Source organism: Cydia strobilella, chromosome 20 (assembly GCF_947568885.1).
Source record: "Cydia strobilella chromosome 20, ilCydStro3.1, whole genome shotgun sequence".
NCBI lineage: Eukaryota > Metazoa > Arthropoda > Insecta > Lepidoptera > Tortricidae > Cydia > Cydia strobilella.
Window position 1 is genome coordinate 4743977 of NC_086060.1, and position 20831 is coordinate 4764807.

Sequence of the window (20831 nt, forward strand, 5' to 3'; positions counted from 1 at the left end):
GCCCCTACATTTACGGTTTTCTGGGCGGACAATCGCTACCTCATATGTATCTTAGCGTAGGTATATCGTATGGATATTTCTATATCGAGTGTAGATATTGTTGTTTTGCTAAAAAATAATTTTCGTGCACTCTATGGTATTCTAGTTTCGGATTTTATTTCCCGAATTTTTCATGAAGGTAATAAAGTTCATTTACACCTAATAAACCTACCTAATAGTACCTTAGTTACTTACCTAATTAACTTGATTTGTAACCAGGTAAATCTAATTTTTCCATCCTATGCCATTGCCGCTATTGGGTTAAATGGAGGAAAAGGACCAATTAAAATTGCACTGGAATTTGATTGGAATTGGATGGATGTAAGGTCAAACGCAAATAAACTTGTAAAACATCAGTTCTTTATTGTGTCAATAAATAATTTAAATATCATCAATAAATTAGCTCCTAAACACTATCCATTCCGCGCGTGCTATGTACATGATGTTTTAGAGGTAGCTAGTAGGTGGGCGAGGATGATGATGACGAAGCAGTCGAGATGGAAGCTACGCTGGAGTAGCTAGGAGACTGTGAACCAGACGAGCTAGATTCGCTAGGGAAGTACGAGCTGTAAGCGATCTGACTAGGGTCCCAGACGCGAGAGTACGGGCCGGAGCTTGAAGGCTCCCATTGGGGGCTGCCGTAGGAGTCCGTGGGAGCGGCGGGGGTGGAGGGGGGTCCGTATTGTGAGGCGGGGGGTCCATATTGGGGCGCTGGCGGGGCGTCGGTTGGGGCCATCATCATGGGCATAGCTGGGAAAGACAAAAAGCAGGCGTTTGTTAGTAATTTTATGTTATGAAGACAACTCATGTACCTAAAGGACAGTTGGTTTGTTTTTTCTTTAGGAAGCTAGATTTGCTAGGTCCCTTACTCGGTCCTCTAATGATTTTAACTCAGTATGGCGTCACTATACTCTCATACTGTTCGAAAGAGCACTTGGTAGTATTCGTTGCTATTGGTAGATTTACCTATCTACAAATAAGCAAGCTTTTAGGTATTTTATATTGTTTTAGCATACCAGCTTCAGAGGGGATGTGTGTTCTCAATGTTCTCATTATTGTTACATGAATATGCATTCACTGCACTGCAACTTACTTATAACTCAATACGGACTTTTGTATTTTAGGTAAAACAATTCCTCCAATATTTGATCAACTGTCATACGAACCTCCCTTCTTCATAACCAGATTGTAGATCAAGAATCCAAGCACAAGGGTGATGGCCAGCTTGCTGAGGATCAGGGCCTTGACAGCCTTAATGCCGATGATGGCCACCAGGATGGGCATGATCGCCTTCATCTTCAGCTTCAAGAGCAGCAGCACGGGGAGCAGAAGCTTCTTCTTCAAGAGGCCACGAGCTGCAAGAGATGTTGGAATTAAAAGATGCAGTAGCTCTTGGTCGGTTCTGGAAACCGCTAAATGTTAGAGATTATGAAACACTATTTTGCTTTGATAAGACTCTTTGCTTGGTTATAAGGATTGCTTAACTCACCTTCCCCATTTTCAGTCTCCTCAGGGAATTCAACATCGAATCCCCGATCAGCCCTGTACGACACTTCAGCATTCTGGAAGATGAACTCCGGCAGTTTGAACCTGAACTCGTTTGCGTTCAGAATCCTCCCAACACGATCGAAGATCACTTTATCGATGTTCTTGTCGTCGAAAGACCGTGCCGACTCCTTGTTCACTCCGAGCTGCGTATCCAGGTATGAAAGCACTTTGACTTTAAGACATGCTGAAGGCTCGCTCGTGTCGAAACAATCACTGATAACACTGTCCAACAGATCCTCACTTGTACTCAAACGCGGGGTGATAACCTCATTGTCCCCTATGCTGTACCCCCTCACAGCAACCACACAAGCCACAAATAAAACGCACTTCATTTTCGTAAGGTCACAATCATTAAATTTTCTAATTGTACGTTCGGCCCGGTTGGTTAATGGAGCAACAATGATTTAATTTTTCTATGGGCTTGGTTTTTATACGGGATCCTTAGGGCGGCAAGGCACGCGTTAGGTGCGCGTGAGTTGAATGGCGAGCGCTTTCGTTAGCGAAGTATTTAAGAAAGTCCTGGCGTAGCATTGAATGCCAAAAAGCCGTATGTCCCAATGAAACTTATATGGAAATGCGTCGTTTGTGTTTGAGTTTAGCAAGTGGTGAGAGTGAGTGCGATTCGTTTGAAAATATTGTTTAATTGTTTATTAGCATTTTATGTAATTTTGCATTAAGGGTCACAATAGCGACCCGTATAGGCAAATCTATGCTTGACCTGTCCAAGGATATGTCCATAGTATGTTATAACAGGGCTAATGAAAAAAACCGTTTATACGTTTTATTGGTTACAGGACTTGATTTGCCCGTCCTTAGCTTACCAGACTAGGTATATCAAGTCCTGTGGATAGAAATATGCTCCTAATAGTTTCGCCCACACTGTCCGACCCTATAAAAAATGTAACGAGGATTTGCAGCTAAATTGCTGAAGTTGAGGTATATCAAATGAAATAAACAACTGTTCAAGTGACAGTACAGACAAGTACAGAAGAAACAACAGGACCCTTTGCATGACATGACTAATATGGTTAAATCAGTCAAACTCAAACCCTATTACATTGGTATCAAATCGTCTAACGATCCATTACTATCATAAATTGAATCCTCGGTTCGTATAAGCTCTTCATAATGGCAGATCATTGTTAACTGGTAACCGAATAGTACAGTTGCGGCAAACTTTGACAATTACAGACAGCACAGCGCTTGTTCACGATGCTTATTAGATGCATTGCCTCATGCAAACCAGTTAGGTCTGTGTTTTTACCGCGAATTCCATCCAATCCTTCATTGTTTTATACGCCTTAAGGAGACGCCTCATATGGTTGATGATATTTTCACCTATACCTAGACATGTATTTTTGAAATTAATATCGTTAGCAAACGGCTATGACGAGTAGATACAACTACAATCGTTTGAAAGTGGACAGATGACTAGGTACGTATTAAGTTCTTAATACCTACCTACGTATTAAGATTAGATCCCATTAAATTAAGTTCACATTGTCATGTTGAGGACCATCGCATATATCATTATTCACTTTGCCTATAGAATCCATATAACTTTGCACCGACTTAAATATAACAAAGTGAGGGAGTGTCATATAAACGTTATATCTTCATAGAAAATTTATGATGACATAGCCACACTTTGTGATTGAAAATGCCATGCAGAGCAGTTAGTGCCGGCCTAGCCAAGGTGACAATCGCTATCGCTTCTACAACGAAACGCTTTGTGTCTCTATTACTCTTCTATATTAGTGCGACAGTGATAATTGCGTTTCGATCGCTACGGAGCGTTAGCGATTGGCGTGTTGGCTACGCGGCCAGGTCTGACTTTAAGCGTTCGATATGCCAGCGCTCGGAAAGCAACTGGAACTACATCCCCGATGGTCAAAACATTGTCATGCGCAAGAGCGCGGCTCTCACCACTGAAGCGCTCATACCAATCGATCATCGTTTCTGTAATTTCCGCTAACACCTGAGGGCCTACAACGAAATACGAAATTTCTTTATCTGTTTCTCTATCGCTCGAATATGTAAGAGCGATAGGGAGGCAGATAACGTTTTTTGATTTTTGTATGTAGGCGGTAGGTCCTCTGACTTCGTGTTTGGGGTTTACAACTCTATATCATGTTCTGACAATACAATAGACCTTATCTCGTTGTAATAAGGGTTACTAAGAGTAAGTAAAGTGTTGATGATAGTACCTACTTTAATCTGTTAGTGTTTTTACTTTGCGTGTCTAACTAGGAGTGAGTTAGTATTAAAGTCGAGTTAGTAGTTCTGATGAGCTCAGTGGTGTTAAAGTTATACCAAGACAGGGTTCTAAATTTTTCTAGTTGGTTTCTAAAACTGTGTTTTGATTTTGCAGGAAATCCAGTGGCTTGAATTTGGTGAACATTCTTGATTTATCACTGTTTATATCAGTATTATTTTAATAATACTCGTCTCGTAGTGGTTATACCAGAAGAAAATATTGACTCGTTCAACAGACACAATCAAAGGTTAAAATCTACTGATTAACTTTTACTGTTGAGTGTAAATTACACTTTTAATCCGGACAACTTCATCTCAAATTTAAAATTAGTCTGAATTTCAGCTAAATGTACATTTATTTTATTATAACAAATAGAAATTACATTAATTATTGTCAATTAAACTTATCCTAATACAAAAATACAGCTTCAAACTAAAACTAAAAAAACTTTCCCCCAAATCACCCCCTTCCGGCATGGTCGCAAGAACGCTAGCGGCGTTGTCCCTCTGCACCGCCAGGCTTAGCCTCTGGGCAAAGAAAACAGCTAAATACTTAGGTAACTTTCAAACCGCGTCCGAATTACGTCTTCCATCACAAAACAATTACATCAACATCTAGATCTAGAAAGTGAAACTTGCTCTTATTCAACAAAAAGCTCGTTCTATCTACTTACTTACACTCCATTATGCAATATGGGATGCCGCCATTTTGTATTCCAAACGCGCCGCCATTTGCATCGGCAGCCATGTCCGGATTGTGAAATGGTTGTTTCTCTTCCGTCCACCGGCCGGCGTCACACTTAGCGACGTGCTGGTTGATTACATTTAATTAGGTCTTTTGAATTATATGTCCATTCTTGGGATTGTTCGCGAGGAGTCAAGGTCGGTAGGATGCAGTTAATTTTTTTTTGACCGGTAACTCCGAACGATGAAGGGTGTAAACTTGTTTCCTAAAGCCTTATTGAATGGACATGGGCGGTTACAAACATAGCCTAGTCAACCATTCCCGTTACCATAGAGTCATGAGTAAATTTTGTAACCCCAGTAAATTCACTGCCATCTGTCGACACACTTTAAAACTAAAAATAAATATTTATAAAAATACGATAAAATGTATTTAAATATGGATAAATGATTTTTTTATTTGCATTAATTATTTTTATATGATTTTGACCCATGTTCTTTCACTGGTATCCGTTAAAATTATAAATAACAAACGAAACAGTCAATGCCCTCTATACGAGTGTAGGCCAAAACTAGTGGCGCCATCTGATCGAAAATCAAATTTTCGTGATTTTCGAGGCACGTTTTTTCCTTAGACTGTATCAATCTATTACGGAGTTATATCTATCTTTGCCGTTACAAAGTAATTGAGTTTTTCAGTGACGAGTGAACGGTTGGCTAGACTATAGCTGGACACGATGGTCAACCTTGATGACACCGACAGTAGTACCAAGTAGTTAGTTATTCAGCTTGTCACGACAGCAGGGACAGCAATGCAGTATATATTGTCCTTTTGTAAGCAAGCGGGAAATTTTAGAGCCCTTTGCTGATCTATCATTTCGAAATTTATCATTAACCCCTTTGCTGATCTACCACTCTGAAATCCATCATTAATATCCGCTAGGTATACTCTGATTTGTAATTAAATTACAAAAAACTAAGATCCTTTTTCTTTCGTAATAATGGAAAATATGTAAAGAAGTAAACTCAAATTTCCCTTTTGCATATTCTAGCATTTAAAATAAATATAGATGTATCATTTTAGCTTTGTTTAGTTTCTTAAAACATACGGAAAAGAGAAAAAGTGAGGTTAGATTATTGGAATTTAATTATAAATCAGAGTTTAGGTGTCCGGATCCAGTAGTTAATGACGATATTAAGGCACACTCACTATGTAGGAGCTTGATTGCTTCTCAAATTGTGTAACTTTTTTCGTCGCCAGGTATCTGCCCTACTGTTAGAGAAAAGGAGATTTTGGCATGAGGGCATTTTGAGATTATATTTTTGTTTCATGAAATGGCCATCATTTCCCAAAGGGGACTCTCATTTAAGTTGCAATTAATAATTAATAGTTATTTGTTATACAAGGGTGCAAAGTTGTATTTTACCCGCGAGTGTGCAATTGAAACACGAGCAAGCGAAAGGATTCTATAGTTTAACCACGAGCGAGGCGAGTGGTTCTAAAATAGAATCCGGAGCGTAGCGAGTGTTTCAACACACGAGAAGTAAAATACATTTGCACCCGTGTGTAACACAAAACTTTTCGCCTCACTATAGCGAGGAAAGTGCAACATCCATAGACGTTAGATATTCTTCATCACTGGAATCACTTATTTTTTTACGATATTATAACAGAAAACGCTGGAAATTCTGATTTTTACGTGAGTCGGCGAGAAGTGTTTTTAAGTAAAAATTTTGTTGACAATGTTGACATTTCTGTTCTGACGTATGAAATGTCAAGGATGCGTTTTGAAATTGCATCGACTCGACTTGTGCGGTCAGAATTATATTTAACATCATTATAAAAAATCTAACGTTTCTTATGGAATTTGCAGGTTTATGACTTAAAATGATTAAATAAAGCTGAATTTGGTATTTTTTATTAGATTCTCAAACCATTTATTTAATGATAATTAATATCGAACGAACCATTATTATGAGCGTTTTACGTTTTGTTATCTGTCAAGCTACTTAAACACGCTCTATCCAAGGTCAAATTACTTTCCCCACTAGTGGATAAAATGCGTTTTTCCCCGCTTGTTTTAAAGGATAAAAGACGGCTTTCCGAGCTAGTGAGGGGAAAATATTAATTATGTCCTAACCACAGTTTGCCGACTGAGCGTAATAAATATCTTTAAAAAAACCGGACAAGTGCGAGTCAGACTCGCCCACCGAGGGTTCCGTACTCTTTAGTATTTGTTGTTGTAGCGGCAACAGAAATACATTATCTGTGAAAATTTCAGCTGTCTATCACGGTTCATGAGATACAGCCTGGTGGCAGACAGTCGGACAGCGGAGTCTTAGTAATAGGCTAATAGGGTCCAGTTTTTACCCTTTGGCCCTAAAATACTATTTATTTAACATCGCGGCTATTATGCTATGCTATGTAAGCTGTGTTTTGATGTTTTGTTTTCAGATTTCCGTGTTAAGTAACACTATTTGGTACACGGACCACGGACCGCGTCTGTGATAGTCATACTCGTACCGGCACTGTTCGCAGACACTTTTACTTTACAAATTGACTAGTTAACCTTTTTCTACATTCGGCGTCTTTGGTAGCCATGTGTTTTTTAAGGATTTAATGGTGGTGATAGTAGATGTCCATGTACGGCAAATAAATCAGTAAAATTATCTATTAGCATAATAGATGCTAACTTAGTCCTCGATATTGGATAGGTACTTTTATAGTAGGGATTCAGTTGCTGTTTAATGACTCAGTGATACCAATTTATACACTGATATTGTGTACTAAAAAGGGGGTTTAGGTAAAAAATGGGATTTCTTGTTTCTACGAGTTTTTTTTTTACATATTTACATAAGAAATGATTAGAAGTGCTGTTCTATGTAAAAATACATTGTTTAAATTTCAGATTCCAGGATGCTGATTCGAACTTACAAGTTCATGTCATGTGTATCTCATTTAGATATCATTCGACCGTGCATTTCGATATCCGATCCTATTAATTAGAGAGATAATTATGCGCTATATGCGAGTAATAAGATATATCAATAATAGATATTTAAAGTTCGAATATATATTTCGATTTCAAATTAAGGTTAAGATGAAAAGTCGTTCGTAATGCTTTGGCATACGGATTTTTTTTTGTCTTACCCCTCATAAAAAACCCTTCAATCGTACCCCAACGCACCCTACATTTCGGGACCTCACAAATCTGGGTTATTATGGCCCTCTAGTTATGGCTCGCTTTCCTACCATAAGTGTTGGTATAGAACGGTGTCCAGTGGGTCAAGCGATAGGAGTGCCTTAGCGCCTCTTGCATCGCAATGAATGGCTTATGCATGTGTGTCTTTATTGGTAGGGCACGGATTAATATTAGTCTGATGGTATTTTGGAATGTGCCATAACAGGCATCAAGGTATTGGGTAGAGTTCCACGTTGTTTTGGGCTCGCGCTCGCCCGCAAATAATTTACTATGATTTTTGAGTCGACGGCGAGGTTATTGTCCCGTGAGGGAAATATATAATATTAATAACACTACCTAGGTATACTGCATTGATATTTCATGGGCCCTTTCGTCTACTATACGATTTATGGTGAAGCACTGGAGAGACACGGTTTTTGGTTGCTGAATAAGCCAATAAGGCCGACATTGATATTTATGTCAAGACGCGCAGCGTACAAAATAAAGTGTTGCTAGTCCGGTGGCCGGCTGCATGAAACTCTACCTGATAAAAAAAAAAATAGCTACTCTGTGGGGGTAGCTGACATTTAGTACCTTCAACTGCTCTTGGTCGGCCGCGGCTTAACTTGGCAAATTTTGTGCAAATGGCAAAAAGGTGGTACAAAAATTCATCAAAAAAACCTCATCGAAAAATAGAATGAAACTTGTATGCCTCTGAGGACAGTAAAAAAAAAGTGGTCGGCCATATCCTGTGCCAGAGTGAAACCTGCCAGGTTTCTGAGTCCCACCGAATTTGTGGTACCACGTGGCAGCTACATTTTACCTTATCAAAAAATAGAATGGAGAAAACGGATTATAATAGCTAAATTAAACCTGTTGACGTATGTCTTGGTCGGCCTCGCCTTAACCTGGTAGTTTTTGCAGTCCGACCACATTTATTTCATGCTAAAAGGGGGGGTTGTATCAGGGGAGGGGGTTGGACACTAGAGTGCGTAAAGCACCATACCCAAAGGTATCATACTGCATTCATTTCAAGCTGGCTATAATTTGTTTTTCAAAAAAACACACCAAGATTGGCGATTCGAGATCTGGCACGAAAAATCGAATCTCGTATCAATCTGAATCAAGATTGGGTGTTTCGGGATCTCGACGCTCAGACTTTCGAGATCGAGATTTGACAAAGTAATTAAAAATGTGTTATTTTGATTAAAAAGCTAAAAATTCCGTATATACTACTTAGTACTTGTTTACGTCATTTTATATTTTGAAAATAAAATATCATATATTAAATCAACATTTAAAAAAAGCATAAAATTACATAAAATTGTAGTATTGTAACGAGTTTACCGTGAATATTCAGCCTTTTAGTTTACTATGTATTTTGAAAATTAATTCAGTTGATATTTTTGACAAGCACTGAGCAACTTACAAGAAAATGTAGGCTAAGCGAGCAAAAATCATATAAATCATTGTGGATAGGGTTCATAGGGTACGCTACGTTCGCCTGATTCTTCCGCACAGAGCGCGCCACAGTCGAGTAGGTACTTTTATCGTTAGCTAAAGCCTGTACCTACACAATAATAGTACTGCCTGAACAACATGAACACATGAATCAATCTTTCAATCTTCAATTCAATTCAATCTCGTTCGAGATCTCGAAAATATTAATCGAGATCTCCACCGAGATTGCAAATATCGAGATTCCCTGTCAACGAGATTGAATTTCCAAAATTCTCGGAATTATTAGGTACAGTCTCTAGTAGGAGTAGTTAAGCGGGCCAATCGTTCAAAATCATATAAACACAGCTTTAGAATAGCGTAAGAATTATATGAGACAGTACCACGCTTTTTACTTAGTTAAGTACCCCTTCCATTAAATATAGCTAAATTCTATCGGCCCAATTCAAACAATGCTTATAAGAAGTCACTGTACGATACCGATCTGTCAGTTTCAAAAGTGACGTTTTTTGGTTGAAGAAATGTTCCTTTGATACTGACATTAAAATACTTCTTATAAGCATTCGAATCGGACAATTTATCCTAATCTCATGTCTTAAAGACCCCTCACACTTCGCATACTAACAAGTAGCTATCATCAATCAGATAGCTACTTATCGAGACCAAATGATTGATTGAAATGCTATAAGTACGCTCTGGTATGCCAAAGGAAAGTAAGGATGTGAGCTGACCAGCAAGACAATGTTAGAAAGTCGTATCCTGAATCTTTATTGTTACTGTATTAGGAACACGTATGAGATTTTGGCGCGAAAACGTGGCGGAAAATCTGTTGCATTTAATGTGATTGGATATCGATTTTATCACCGTAACTAGCTTAAAAACAGTGATTTTCTACCAAACAGTTGATTTAGTTTATAGTAATGGGGAAAAACTTTGTTAGTTAATGACTATTTTTTTTCAAAAAAGGCAAAGTTTCATATGGCAAGCAATTTTGAGCAAGTACCAGGTATAGGGCACTTTAAGAATGTTAAGTACGTATGAGCTTTTTTCTTCACTGCAATATTAGTGCAATCGGTAAAAATTATTTATACCTACATTAATAATAAATAAAGATCATTGATTTTTATTGCAGCCATTGTAACTAGGTTTAGAATTTGATTTTCTTGTTTATATTCGAAATTATTTTACTTATTGTCAGTTGCCATGCCATAGTTTCATTAGACTGTTATTTATAATTATTATTTTATGTAGAAATAATTATTGTAAGTGAAGCTGAAAAATAATTCCTTGACTTTTCTAGTGTACCTATCTGAGGAAGGTTCAAAGATTAAATCAAACAAAATACAATTTTCCTTCTTACTAACTTATTCTTTATTTTGTTATAAAAATAAACAAAAGCAGAGAGGATAAAAGAAAATACTAATGTTACATTAACGGTTTATTTAAAAATAAATAAAACAAAAAAACATTCACACATCACAATCACACGCCTGTCACTCAATAAATAAATTGCACTACATAGTATTTACACTCGTCAGTTTCAACTGAAACTATTATTTGGTCTATGTCCGTTCGACCGATTCGATTTTTGAAAACGGTCTCTGAACGGTTTTTTTTTTAAATTGAGGCTTGGGTCGTTCGAATTCAGTCCGGGTTCGAGTAGACGTTTAATGGTAAGCGTTGTAGGCGAGTTCTTGAGCGAGTTCCTGGGGTTCAACGGCATCCCTCCTCTGGCGGGCGGCGTAGGCGGCATCCCAAGGTCCATGGGCCGCGATCTGGGGGTGCGTGTTGTCCGCGGCGATCTGGGTAAACTACAAGGTTAGGCTAAAGGGTAAGTGAGAAATTGTTAGACGAAAGGTGCAAAACTACAAACTAAAATATTGCCCGTGAGAGTGCATTCTGTGCTAGGATATATTATGGGTATCGGTAATGTGTGCGTGATTTAGAAGAATATGTTTGTTAAAAGATTCCCAAACAGATTGCATAAAAAACAAGTAGGCCGTTTAAAATAGTGTGCCATATGATCCTGCAGACGGTGAAAAACAGCATTAATAGTGATGCGCTGCATAATATTGTGTCTTCATTTAAATTCAGAATAGGGAATATAGTGAAAGTGGTGCTTTACAGAATCAGTGCAGTGAATACGCATTCGAATGCAATGCGATTTTTGAAAACTTTTTTGAAATCGAATAGCATTCAAAATTACGGTAGAATAATATAATCAACTCACCTTCTTGCAAAGCTGGAAGATGGCGAGAGCCACGGAGACGACGAAAGAGAAGAAAGACAGCTGCAGAGCGTTCCAGGCCTTCAGACCGAGCACACCAATGGCCAGAGGGATGAGGGTCATGGCCTTGAGGAGCACGAACACCAGAATAGGCACGATGATCTTCTTGAGCTTGGCTTTGCGGGCCTCGCCAACGGAGCGGGCGCCCTCCTTGTTGAACTTAATGTTCACGCTCATCTCGTCCTGGTCAAGGTTCCTGGGGCTAACGGTGATCTTGGTGTCGGCGATGGGCAGCTGGAAGGTCACGTCGTGGGATTGGATGAAGTTCTCAACGTTGTCGAAGAAGTCCCCGTTGGAACGGCCAGTGACATCATTGCCGGCTCCATTCTTGGTCACTTCTACGGCTTCGGAGATCTAAAGAAAAATACTTGTTAGCTCAATCTAAATTAAATGAAAACGAAAAAAACATTAAAACTTATGGGTGTTATTTATATTTACCTGGAAAGTGTCCTTCTTGAAGATGGTATCCAACAAGGACATGACCTTGAATTTTATGCAGGCGGTGGGATCGGATCCTTCGGCGCAGCCGGATCTCATCTCCTCGACGAGTCCATCCATGGGTGTTCCCTTCCAGAAGCCTTGCTTGGCAGGCTGGGCCAGCGCACCTCCGAACAGCGCCAAGGCCACGAGGAACATCGCTCTGTGAGACACCATCTTGTTCTGTGCTCCTGGTGTTTACCGTTGGAAGGCTAGTGAGTGTGTGATGATTTCGACAGGGACTCCGCGCTTTTTATACAGCCATTTCAAATTCAGCACGTCGTTTGCGGTTCCGGTACGCATCGTCTTGTCGTCAATGAGCCAAACGGGGACTTACGATCTTTTGGAGGGACCAGGATCTAAGTGTAAGGGAAAGCTATTTGATATGAATCCTCCTCAACGTTCTCATTCTAAAAAGTCTTATGTTTGAAGACAGTTGTGTATTCGTCAGTCGTTTTGGATTGTAGTATCCGGAACGCCTTTTCTGTTGTTTGTGACACCGTACCCTGATTCGGGCAGTTGTGATCCAGTTAGTTTGTCGCATTCCTTCTTGTGGCAGATTGTCAGCGTGTGAGCGAGAGGTGGAAGCGAGGGGCTAGGTGTTTGATATGGAAGACGGGCAGGCAGCACGCGCACTTTGCATACGTAATGGTGTTGGACGGCTATCATTGAACTTGTCATTGTGGAGATAACATCGCTAAAGAGCCGATTTATTACTCTGAATACCGGGTGTGATGCAGGGTCAAGGATAAGCCATGTCACGTCTGACTGAAAGTTTGTTTTAACTGCTATAAAGATGGAGAAAGGAAAATGTAATTCATGGGCTTACATATTTTTATGATTTTTGTATTCTCATCGTCACATACCCAATACCAAACTACAATAGGAATTATTAATCTTCAAGTAAATAGAAAAGAAGTACGTGAAAAGTACTCCGACAGCCGCTGTTGCACAGATCCAGAAATACGTAAGCACGGAGAACCACCCGTAAGTTGTAATATAGTCTATGTACGTTAGCACCCCTCCTTACGGTTTTGCAACAGATCAAACTTCTCAGGACTTTCAGGAGCATTATTGGAATTGGTACGTAATAGGTATTACAACAAAATATTCTTGAAATTCAGTGCCCTACTTACCTTGTTCGGTTCGTTCAGTTGTAATCATTAAGGTGCAGTAGGTTCAGAAAATGGATTTTTAAAAAGTAGCGCTTTTTTGGATCACAATTAAATAGGGCTGGTCATAAATTTTGACTTTCGCTTGATAGAGAAAATATTCACAGGTCAAAATTGCACTTTAAAAAACCGGTCAAGTGCGAGTCGGACTCGTGTTCCAATTTTTAAAAATGTATTTTTTATGTGAAAACTGAGTGAAATGTCTATAAAAACCCCGTAGGGGTCGGATCAAAAACTAAGTAATTAGGTCCGTCTCACGCTTGACTGCACATTTCTAATAGGTTTTCCCTGTCATCTATAGGTAAAGAACTATTTTGTGTATTTTTTTCGAAATTTTAGACCTAGTACTTTCGGAGAGGATGAGGACTACGTTTGGATGGAGAATCGATCGTCCCCTCTATCCTGTGGCTCTGAGAGCTGTAGACCTCGCGAGCATAGCTTAAAACTTCGGACGAAAATCGGTTGAGAATTACGACCTGGGGCCGATTATTTAATTTCGACCGCTCGATTTCTTTCGTTCAAGAATATTTTTTATTTTATTTTACTTTATTAGGTAAACAGATATCGTACATCATGAGAAACATATAATTCACATTATGGCTTAAGAACTAGCACGAAATCCAAAACAAGTATACACAGCATTACAAGTTAATTTAACTATCATAGCTACAGTAAAAAATATCAGAAAACAAATAACTATCTAAACATTACAATATAAGGGGTTACAAACTTTTCATTATTAAGGTTAAACTACACAAATGAAACTAACTTAAAGGGTCAAGGCAGATGTCATCAGTCAGTGAGAGAAGTGGATGTCAGCCAACCTTTTTTTAAACCTAGCAATATCTCCACTACTAGGCATTTAAATTCTACAAATAGAATTGAAAACGAGTGTCCAATACCACTAGATTCCCAATTTCTATCGCTCGTATTTCAAAAATAAGCATTTCGCTGTTTTCCACCGATTTTCGAGCGATCGAAATTAAAAAAATCGAGAGGAGAGGAGAACATCCAGACATACGAAAGCATTTTTACCCAAGTTGAAACGTAGACCTCCTTCTTTCCCAGTTCCTAAATCCTCCTTCCTTCCTTCCTTCCTTCCTTTATTTCTTGAGAAAATTTCCTTAAGTTGGCAAAAACTTTTCCTAAACTTTTTTAAACTCTCCGCCACTTGCAACGCACGCAGCGTACTACGTAGGCGAACAACACGCGAACGCGAAGCGAAGCGATGCGGCGCGGGGTGAATCAATCCTTTGATACCTATAGAAGTGTCCTATGTCACCTACATGGGCGATATCGTTGTGAACGCGTACGCCGTGGGCCTGCCGCGCCGCTTCGCTTCGCGTTCGCGAGTTGTTCGCTTACGTAAGACGCAGCGTTAGGAGCGTAGGAGATTCGTGGGTAAGTAGGCCGAGTTGGTGTACCGTCTTGATATCAAATATGTAGATAGATACTGCGCTTTAAATGCGTCGCATTCGTTCTTCTCTAGGTAGTTCTGATACATACATATTCTTATTAAATTTTACGTTTTTCAATAAGCACTTATTTTTTCAGCGAAAGGGTTACCTAAAGCCATCAACAACTATTTTCTTAAGTTTAAATCCAGTTTAACAAAACAATGAAGTTTACCTATGATAAAAATGAAATACCAATACCAATTACCAATGCGTTAAGGTAACGGTGGAAATTCTATTCGATTCCTATCAAGCGTCGGCAGAATACAAAATGCATGGCTGCCCATTTTCGTCCGGATCCGCAAAGGGAGAAAGTGATGCCTATTTCACTTGGACAATTAAATTAATTATGTATTTAATGTCCGCCAACTGGGCAATTCCGTACAGTAAGTAAGTGCCAAGGTGTAGAAGTTTATTTAGCGTTAAAAAAGTTATTAGATCTCAGGAAAAGCCAGCCCTGCCTTAAGCCCTGACTACTAACCTTACACCTTGGTTTATAACCTACACAATAATGAAGACCTAATTTTAATTTCTTACTATATGTGCCAGACTGTCCGATGGACTTACTTACGGTAGGAAATTACATCGCATAGCAGGACTTCACATTTTATGGGACACTGTTATTGGATTCATGTACATATTCATTATTATTATCACCAAGGAAAAATTTGAGTGAATGATTTATGTATTTGTTTTTATTATTTTATTTCCTAACCCTTTTATTTACTGGCTTTAGTGAATTTTCAATCGACATTTAAACTAAAAGTATGTTCATCATGGTCCGGGGAAATCCATTCAGCTGTTTAAATGGGAAAGTAAATAGTTGAAGATGCTTTAATTAGTACTTTTTTTTAAACCTTTTGACCGCCAAAGACGGTAAATCACGTCGTCGACATTTTGTGCCACTCACGCCGCCGACGTCATTTGCCGTCCAAACTTAATTTATCAAAGACTCTTTAATAAATAACTATATTTCTTTGTTTGTATTTGCATTATTTTATTTTGCCCTTCTACTTTATTGTATAACTTTATTACAATTCAACTATGAATAGAAGGTTAAAAAAAAAACAACATTATGTTATAATACGACTTACCCAGTAAATAGCATAGCTAGCCACGCCAAAAACGGCACTTGACGTCGCCTAGTGATGTGACCGAGTCATGGAGGAATAATATTATTATATGAAAGTAACAATCTCCTAATAGAAATCGTTTCGCGCAGTTCCGACAAACACGCTAGCGCCATCAATAATAGATATGGCTTAATCCCATACATTTTGTAATAGGAGTTGTTTTTGCTAAAATAACTGCTGTTTGTGCTGTTACGGTACTTGTTTTCGTGCTTAATTTAAACAACTTGGTTTGAAAGACGGTACTGACCTTTTGTGATAATGTAACCCCTTATGCATTTATTTTATTGTAACGATACTGCAGTTTGCTAATTAGTAGGTAATAATAATCGACAACGGGTTTGCACATCTCTGAGTAACGCGCGCTTATCAGTGTTCCGTGCGCCCATGACGGCACTTCACGTCCGATGCCTGACGTCACCACCAAGTAGTGATGTGGCATTATTGAGAGATTTGAGTGGAAGTTACAAGTACATTTTGATATTTAAATACGTTATTTAAAGGTTTTTAGTAGAGCTAAAAGCCAGAATTATCTAATATTATATTGTAAAACACCTGTGTAGTGGTTCTTCTAATCTAAGTATGTCAAAAACGAAATCAGTGAAAATATCGATATCCTGTTTTGTAATCACTATTGTTCTCTAAGGTTTTATTTTGCTTCATTGCGGTGTCACGTCGAGTTACGTCAATGCTTGGCGTTCAAAAGGTTAATGATATAGGAGGCAAACGAGCAGACGGATCACCTGATGGTAAGCGATCACCGCCGCCCATGTACACCCGCAACACCAGAGGGGTTGCAAGTGCGTTGCCGGCCTTTAAGATGGGAGCTCTTTTCTTGAAGGTTTGAAGGTCGTATCGGTACTTGCAAGTATTTTATATTTATTAATATATAGGTATTATGGATAGTATTGGCTACATCTGTGATATCAATTACGCATTCAACGTTTTTAGCTAAGCTTATCGTGACTAAAATGTCATGCGTCATCCCACTAAGCTGGCTCTGGGCGTTAAACCGAGCACACATTACATCACCACGCAAATACATTGTCCACTCAGGTCTCAAAACCAATTCATGTCAAATTAAACTAACGGCTCTGTCAACATCAATGCAAACTGCACCAGCCCACATTGGCTGACTTAATCATTAATTCATTGCCACGCCAAGGAAGCGCTAAACCAAAACTATGGAGCGACCCACACTTGGTATGTGAGGCCATTCAATATTAAATACTCACTACTTAGTTACCTCACCGGCACCGCTCCGAGTGGACAGTCAGTGCAGAAGAAAACCCACTTAAGTGACCTGTTATCCCCTTTCTTGACGTATAAGGACATGTCTAAATTATCTGTGACGAAGTTCACGAAGCGGACAGGTAGTCCGTTCAGCAAGAATGAAACAATTCAAGTGAAACATGAAGAAGTTCTTCAGAAATCTCCCTTTGAGAAGCAGAAGGAAAAACAGAGTGAGCTGCTGCAGAAGGTTAATAAGAAGACTGCTGAATATCAATCGAATAAACCTAGTTCTGGAGTGTTTACTGAAGTTACTACATCAGGCGCGTTTACATCTAAGAATACAACAGTTAAAGAAGCTACAAAGAACGATGTAAGAGCATCACCTCCCAAAACCATCCCAAATGGAAATGGATCTAAGGGTCTCCTAGGTTTCCCATCATCGGCTAATGACTTGGCACTTGATGCCAAATCTGACCTGGAAGCAGACGCAAACATTTCAAAGGAAACAAAAGACAAGGTGATCGAAAAACTGTTTACTTTAGTTTCTATGGTGCAGCATGTTTTCGAGTCTAAAGTGAGAATCATACAGGAATTTGAGAAATACAAGGACACGCATATGAAGAATGAAATTAGGAGAGAAAAGGAACATTCAGAACAGCTGTACAAGGTGAATATGAATTTCCAGAACGAAGTTGTTCAATCGATTCAGAGATTGAAGAGTGAGATCGATATTTCGAGGAATGTATCCGAAAATGTGGAAGATAAAGGTAGTGCAAATGACATATCGATGGAGTTCACCACGAAAACACAAGTCAGCGAGGAAAACGATATTGAAATTAAGGAGGATGACAAATCAGAAGGTAGTGAATAGTGATGATGCCATGTTATGTATAAATTACTTTATTATAAATCAGATTTTGTGGTGCTGTGTTTAATTTAAATGAAGGTTTTTCTATTTTTCTGTTGTGCCTTTTTATGCGTTGAGATAGATTTTGTTCATTTATTCTCATTAATTCTACGTAAAAATTCGTTAGTGATGTGAAGTCAGCGTTAGAGACAATGCAGAGGTACTTGTAGGATTTAGGTCGCATATACCTAGGTAGTAACTACTTTAAGTTTATTTTGCAAAAAAACTTGTCTTCTTATTTGGACGTATGTAAGTGCCGGGAAGATAACTAGGTACGCTACGCCCTTTTGTTAGTATGGCTTTTTATAAACATATATGTTCTCAGTTGGACCGATTTTAGGTATTAAAAAGTTTTATGTCACTTAATACTAAACAAAAGACTTAATCAGGTTTACAAGTCAATTAGTCAAGGTAAATCACCTGCTTGTTAAAGGAATGCACGTAGGCCGCGTTGTGGCATTTACTATCATTCCATGGGCATTTTACGATCACTGTTTTGGTGCTTATTTTAAATTATGATCTCATATGTTAATGAGGCGTAAGGATATATAGATTATGATAAAAAACTGCAGACTAAAAAAAAAACAATGACTATAGTTACCTAGCCGAAACTGAGTTATAGATGGAAGCCGCCTATTAAACATAATCCAAAAAACCGGCCAAGTGCGAGTCGGACTCGCGCACGAAGGGTTCCGTACCATTACGGAAAAAAGCAGCAAAAAATCACGTTTGTTGTATGGGAGCCCCACTTAAATATTTATATTATTCTGTTTTTAGTATTTGTTGTTATGGCGGCAACAGAAATACGTCATCTATGAAAATTTCAACTGTCTAGCTATCACGGTTTATGAGATACAGCCTGGTGACAGACGGACAGCGGAGTCTTAAAAAAAAATGATTTTATTTCAGGCAAGCACCCATATAAAACACAGAATTACCTATAAAATGAGACAAGTGTAAAAAGTTAAAAGTAGAAATAACAGTTAAAGATCAATAATTATATATTTAAAATTACAATTTAAAATATATAATTAATATATAATTATTCTTAGTAATAGGGTCCCGTTTTTACCCTTTGGGTACGGAACCCTAAAAAGTATACGAGTCGGTAGGTCTTCTAAATCTTATTTTTATTTAAAAATGTGTATCAGTGCATTGTACTTGTTCAAATCAGACATGGTTTACTTATTACGTTCCCTCTAGTGCGTTCATAAAAAATATATTTTTTAAATTTGAACTTCAATACCTGTCAATAGAGTTCAATATTTATAACTGCCATATATGCTGCTTTGTATGCACTAGAGGCTTAATATCACTTCCAAATCGAATGTATCCTGGAATAGGTACGTACGTTTTTTTTTTTATAATGTGAAAATAATAAAACAATATAATAAAATGCGTAAATATTAAGTGACTACCAGCTTGAGGCATTGAAATTAGTGCCATCTCTCATGATCGATACGAACTAATCAAAAACGATCGGTGCCGGGCCCGCCTTCGCTTCATAACTTAAGCAGTTCGAGCATTTACCGTTAGGTGTCGCTATGGTTGCGGTGACAATATTATTATGATTTTGAATTTAAAAACAATATTTCGCCTTTTTACGCTACTTTTATTTATGTATTAGTTTTAGTTTCATCATAATATGCAGGTTTATTATAGTACTCAAATACTAAAGCACATATTACATAGTTACATACCAGGCGGGGCCTGTAACAGGACCAAAAAATTAAACTGGCGGCTGCACTCCTAAAACTGACCAACAACATTTTGTTCAACGACTTAAAAATAACTTGTGTATTGATTTTTAGTACACTTTAAAGTTTATTCCAGGAAGCAATATAGGTATTGCGAATTTTGTTATGTTTCAAGCGTTTGTCACGTCAATTACTAATTACAATGATCATAGCGTCCATTGAAGATAATATTTAATTTGTATGAAAAATAGGAAGTCTAGGGACTTCATAATTTTTTAGTTATTGAACAAAAGTGTCATCGTTTGAGGAGTAGGTACAATCTGTGTTAATTATTCTCGTGTTACAAGCCCCATGGTTTCGTTCTGATACGATTAGGAAAAAGTAGAAGGAAATATTTTTGAAGCGAAACAATTATTTCTATTTATTATTTATTTATTTTAAAATTTAATTCAGGCAACAAGACCCATATTACACATACATTACAGGCTAACATACAGATAAATTCAATGAATATACATAATTATATACATTCTATAGGGCAGGTCGTCCAAGTCGGCCAATGCTCCATACAAAGGCCAAAAAATTTTTGTTCCACTTTTTCTTAATCAGAAGACGATACCGAATCCCTTAAACGGATCCCCACTATTTTTGTTACATCTTGTATAATAGGTAAGTATTACAATAAATTATTAAATTACATTTTCATTAGATCCATACTCTGCCAAGTACTTACGTCTTAAAATACTTATTATTATTATTATTATTGGGGCGTTGTGGGCCTTTGAGTGTCACGTCGACCAACCAGTGATCTATTGTGACGGCCCTTTAAAGCTCATTACTAATGCTGGTTGAATCCAGAAAATTCCAGATTCTTTGGGCCGTAATGTTCTGTACCTCATAGAGTTGCAGTACGTGCCGCCCTAAGTAGGTACTTCTTTTTGGCATTAGTGGTCCACAGGAACAGAGAATGTGCATTGCAGTCTCCTCTGACTCCTGGCAGAACCTGCATGTCGGATCTTGTATCTTTCCTATTAAACATGTGTTTGTTCAACTTGCAGTGTCCAGTTAGTATTCTAGTCACCGCGCAGGTTTTGTGTCTTTTGAGCCCTAGAAGCTCCTTAGCAACTTTGCTGTTGAACCCTTTGATTAGAGCTTTCGAGTGTTTTTGTCCTTTGACGAACTTCCACCAATCGATTGCTCTCGTTTTTTCTAAGTTGCTGAGCAGAGAATATGCATCCCGTTTTGTAGTTCCACAGAACGGTGCTGGGCCGACCAGGGTTGTGTCTGCGCCCTTTCTAGCAAGTTCG

The 20831-nt window shown here is 38.3% G+C and overlaps 3 protein-coding genes across 4 annotated transcripts; 1 reads left to right on the forward strand and 2 right to left on the reverse strand.

Annotated features, from left to right (window-relative positions):
* Nucleotides 1-379: 379 nt before the first annotated feature.
* On the reverse strand, nt 380-2203 carry LOC134750463 (uncharacterized). Its single transcript, XM_063685622.1, has 3 exons — nt 1529-2203; nt 1206-1394; nt 380-789 (listed from the first exon to the last, which is right to left on the reverse strand). Exons 1-3 carry the CDS (start codon nt 1917-1919, stop codon nt 497-499), a joined length of 873 nt encoding a protein of 290 aa, XP_063541692.1. The 5' UTR covers nt 1920-2203; the 3' UTR covers nt 380-496.
* An 8586-nt stretch (nt 2204-10789) lies between these two features.
* LOC134750737 (uncharacterized) lies at nt 10790-12792 on the reverse strand. Of its 2 annotated transcripts, none has more exons than XM_063685977.1 (3): nt 11893-12792; nt 11398-11808; nt 10790-10978 (listed from the first exon to the last, which is right to left on the reverse strand). In XM_063685977.1, the coding sequence occupies exons 1-3, from the start codon at nt 12106-12108 to the stop codon at nt 10835-10837; spliced, it is 771 nt and encodes a 256-aa protein (XP_063542047.1). In that variant the 5' UTR covers nt 12109-12792; the 3' UTR covers nt 10790-10834. The 2 variants fall into 2 exon arrangements, with proteins under 2 accessions (XP_063542047.1, XP_063542048.1); XM_063685978.1 differs by having other exon boundaries at nt 10790-10969; nt 11893-12786.
* A 3798-nt stretch (nt 12793-16590) lies between these two features.
* Nucleotides 16591-17842, forward strand: LOC134750448 (uncharacterized). Its single transcript, XM_063685604.1, has one exon. The coding sequence runs from the start codon at nt 17021-17023 to the stop codon at nt 17789-17791; it is 771 nt and encodes a 256-aa protein (XP_063541674.1). The 5' UTR covers nt 16591-17020; the 3' UTR covers nt 17792-17842.
* Nucleotides 17843-20831: the final 2989 nt, after the last annotated feature.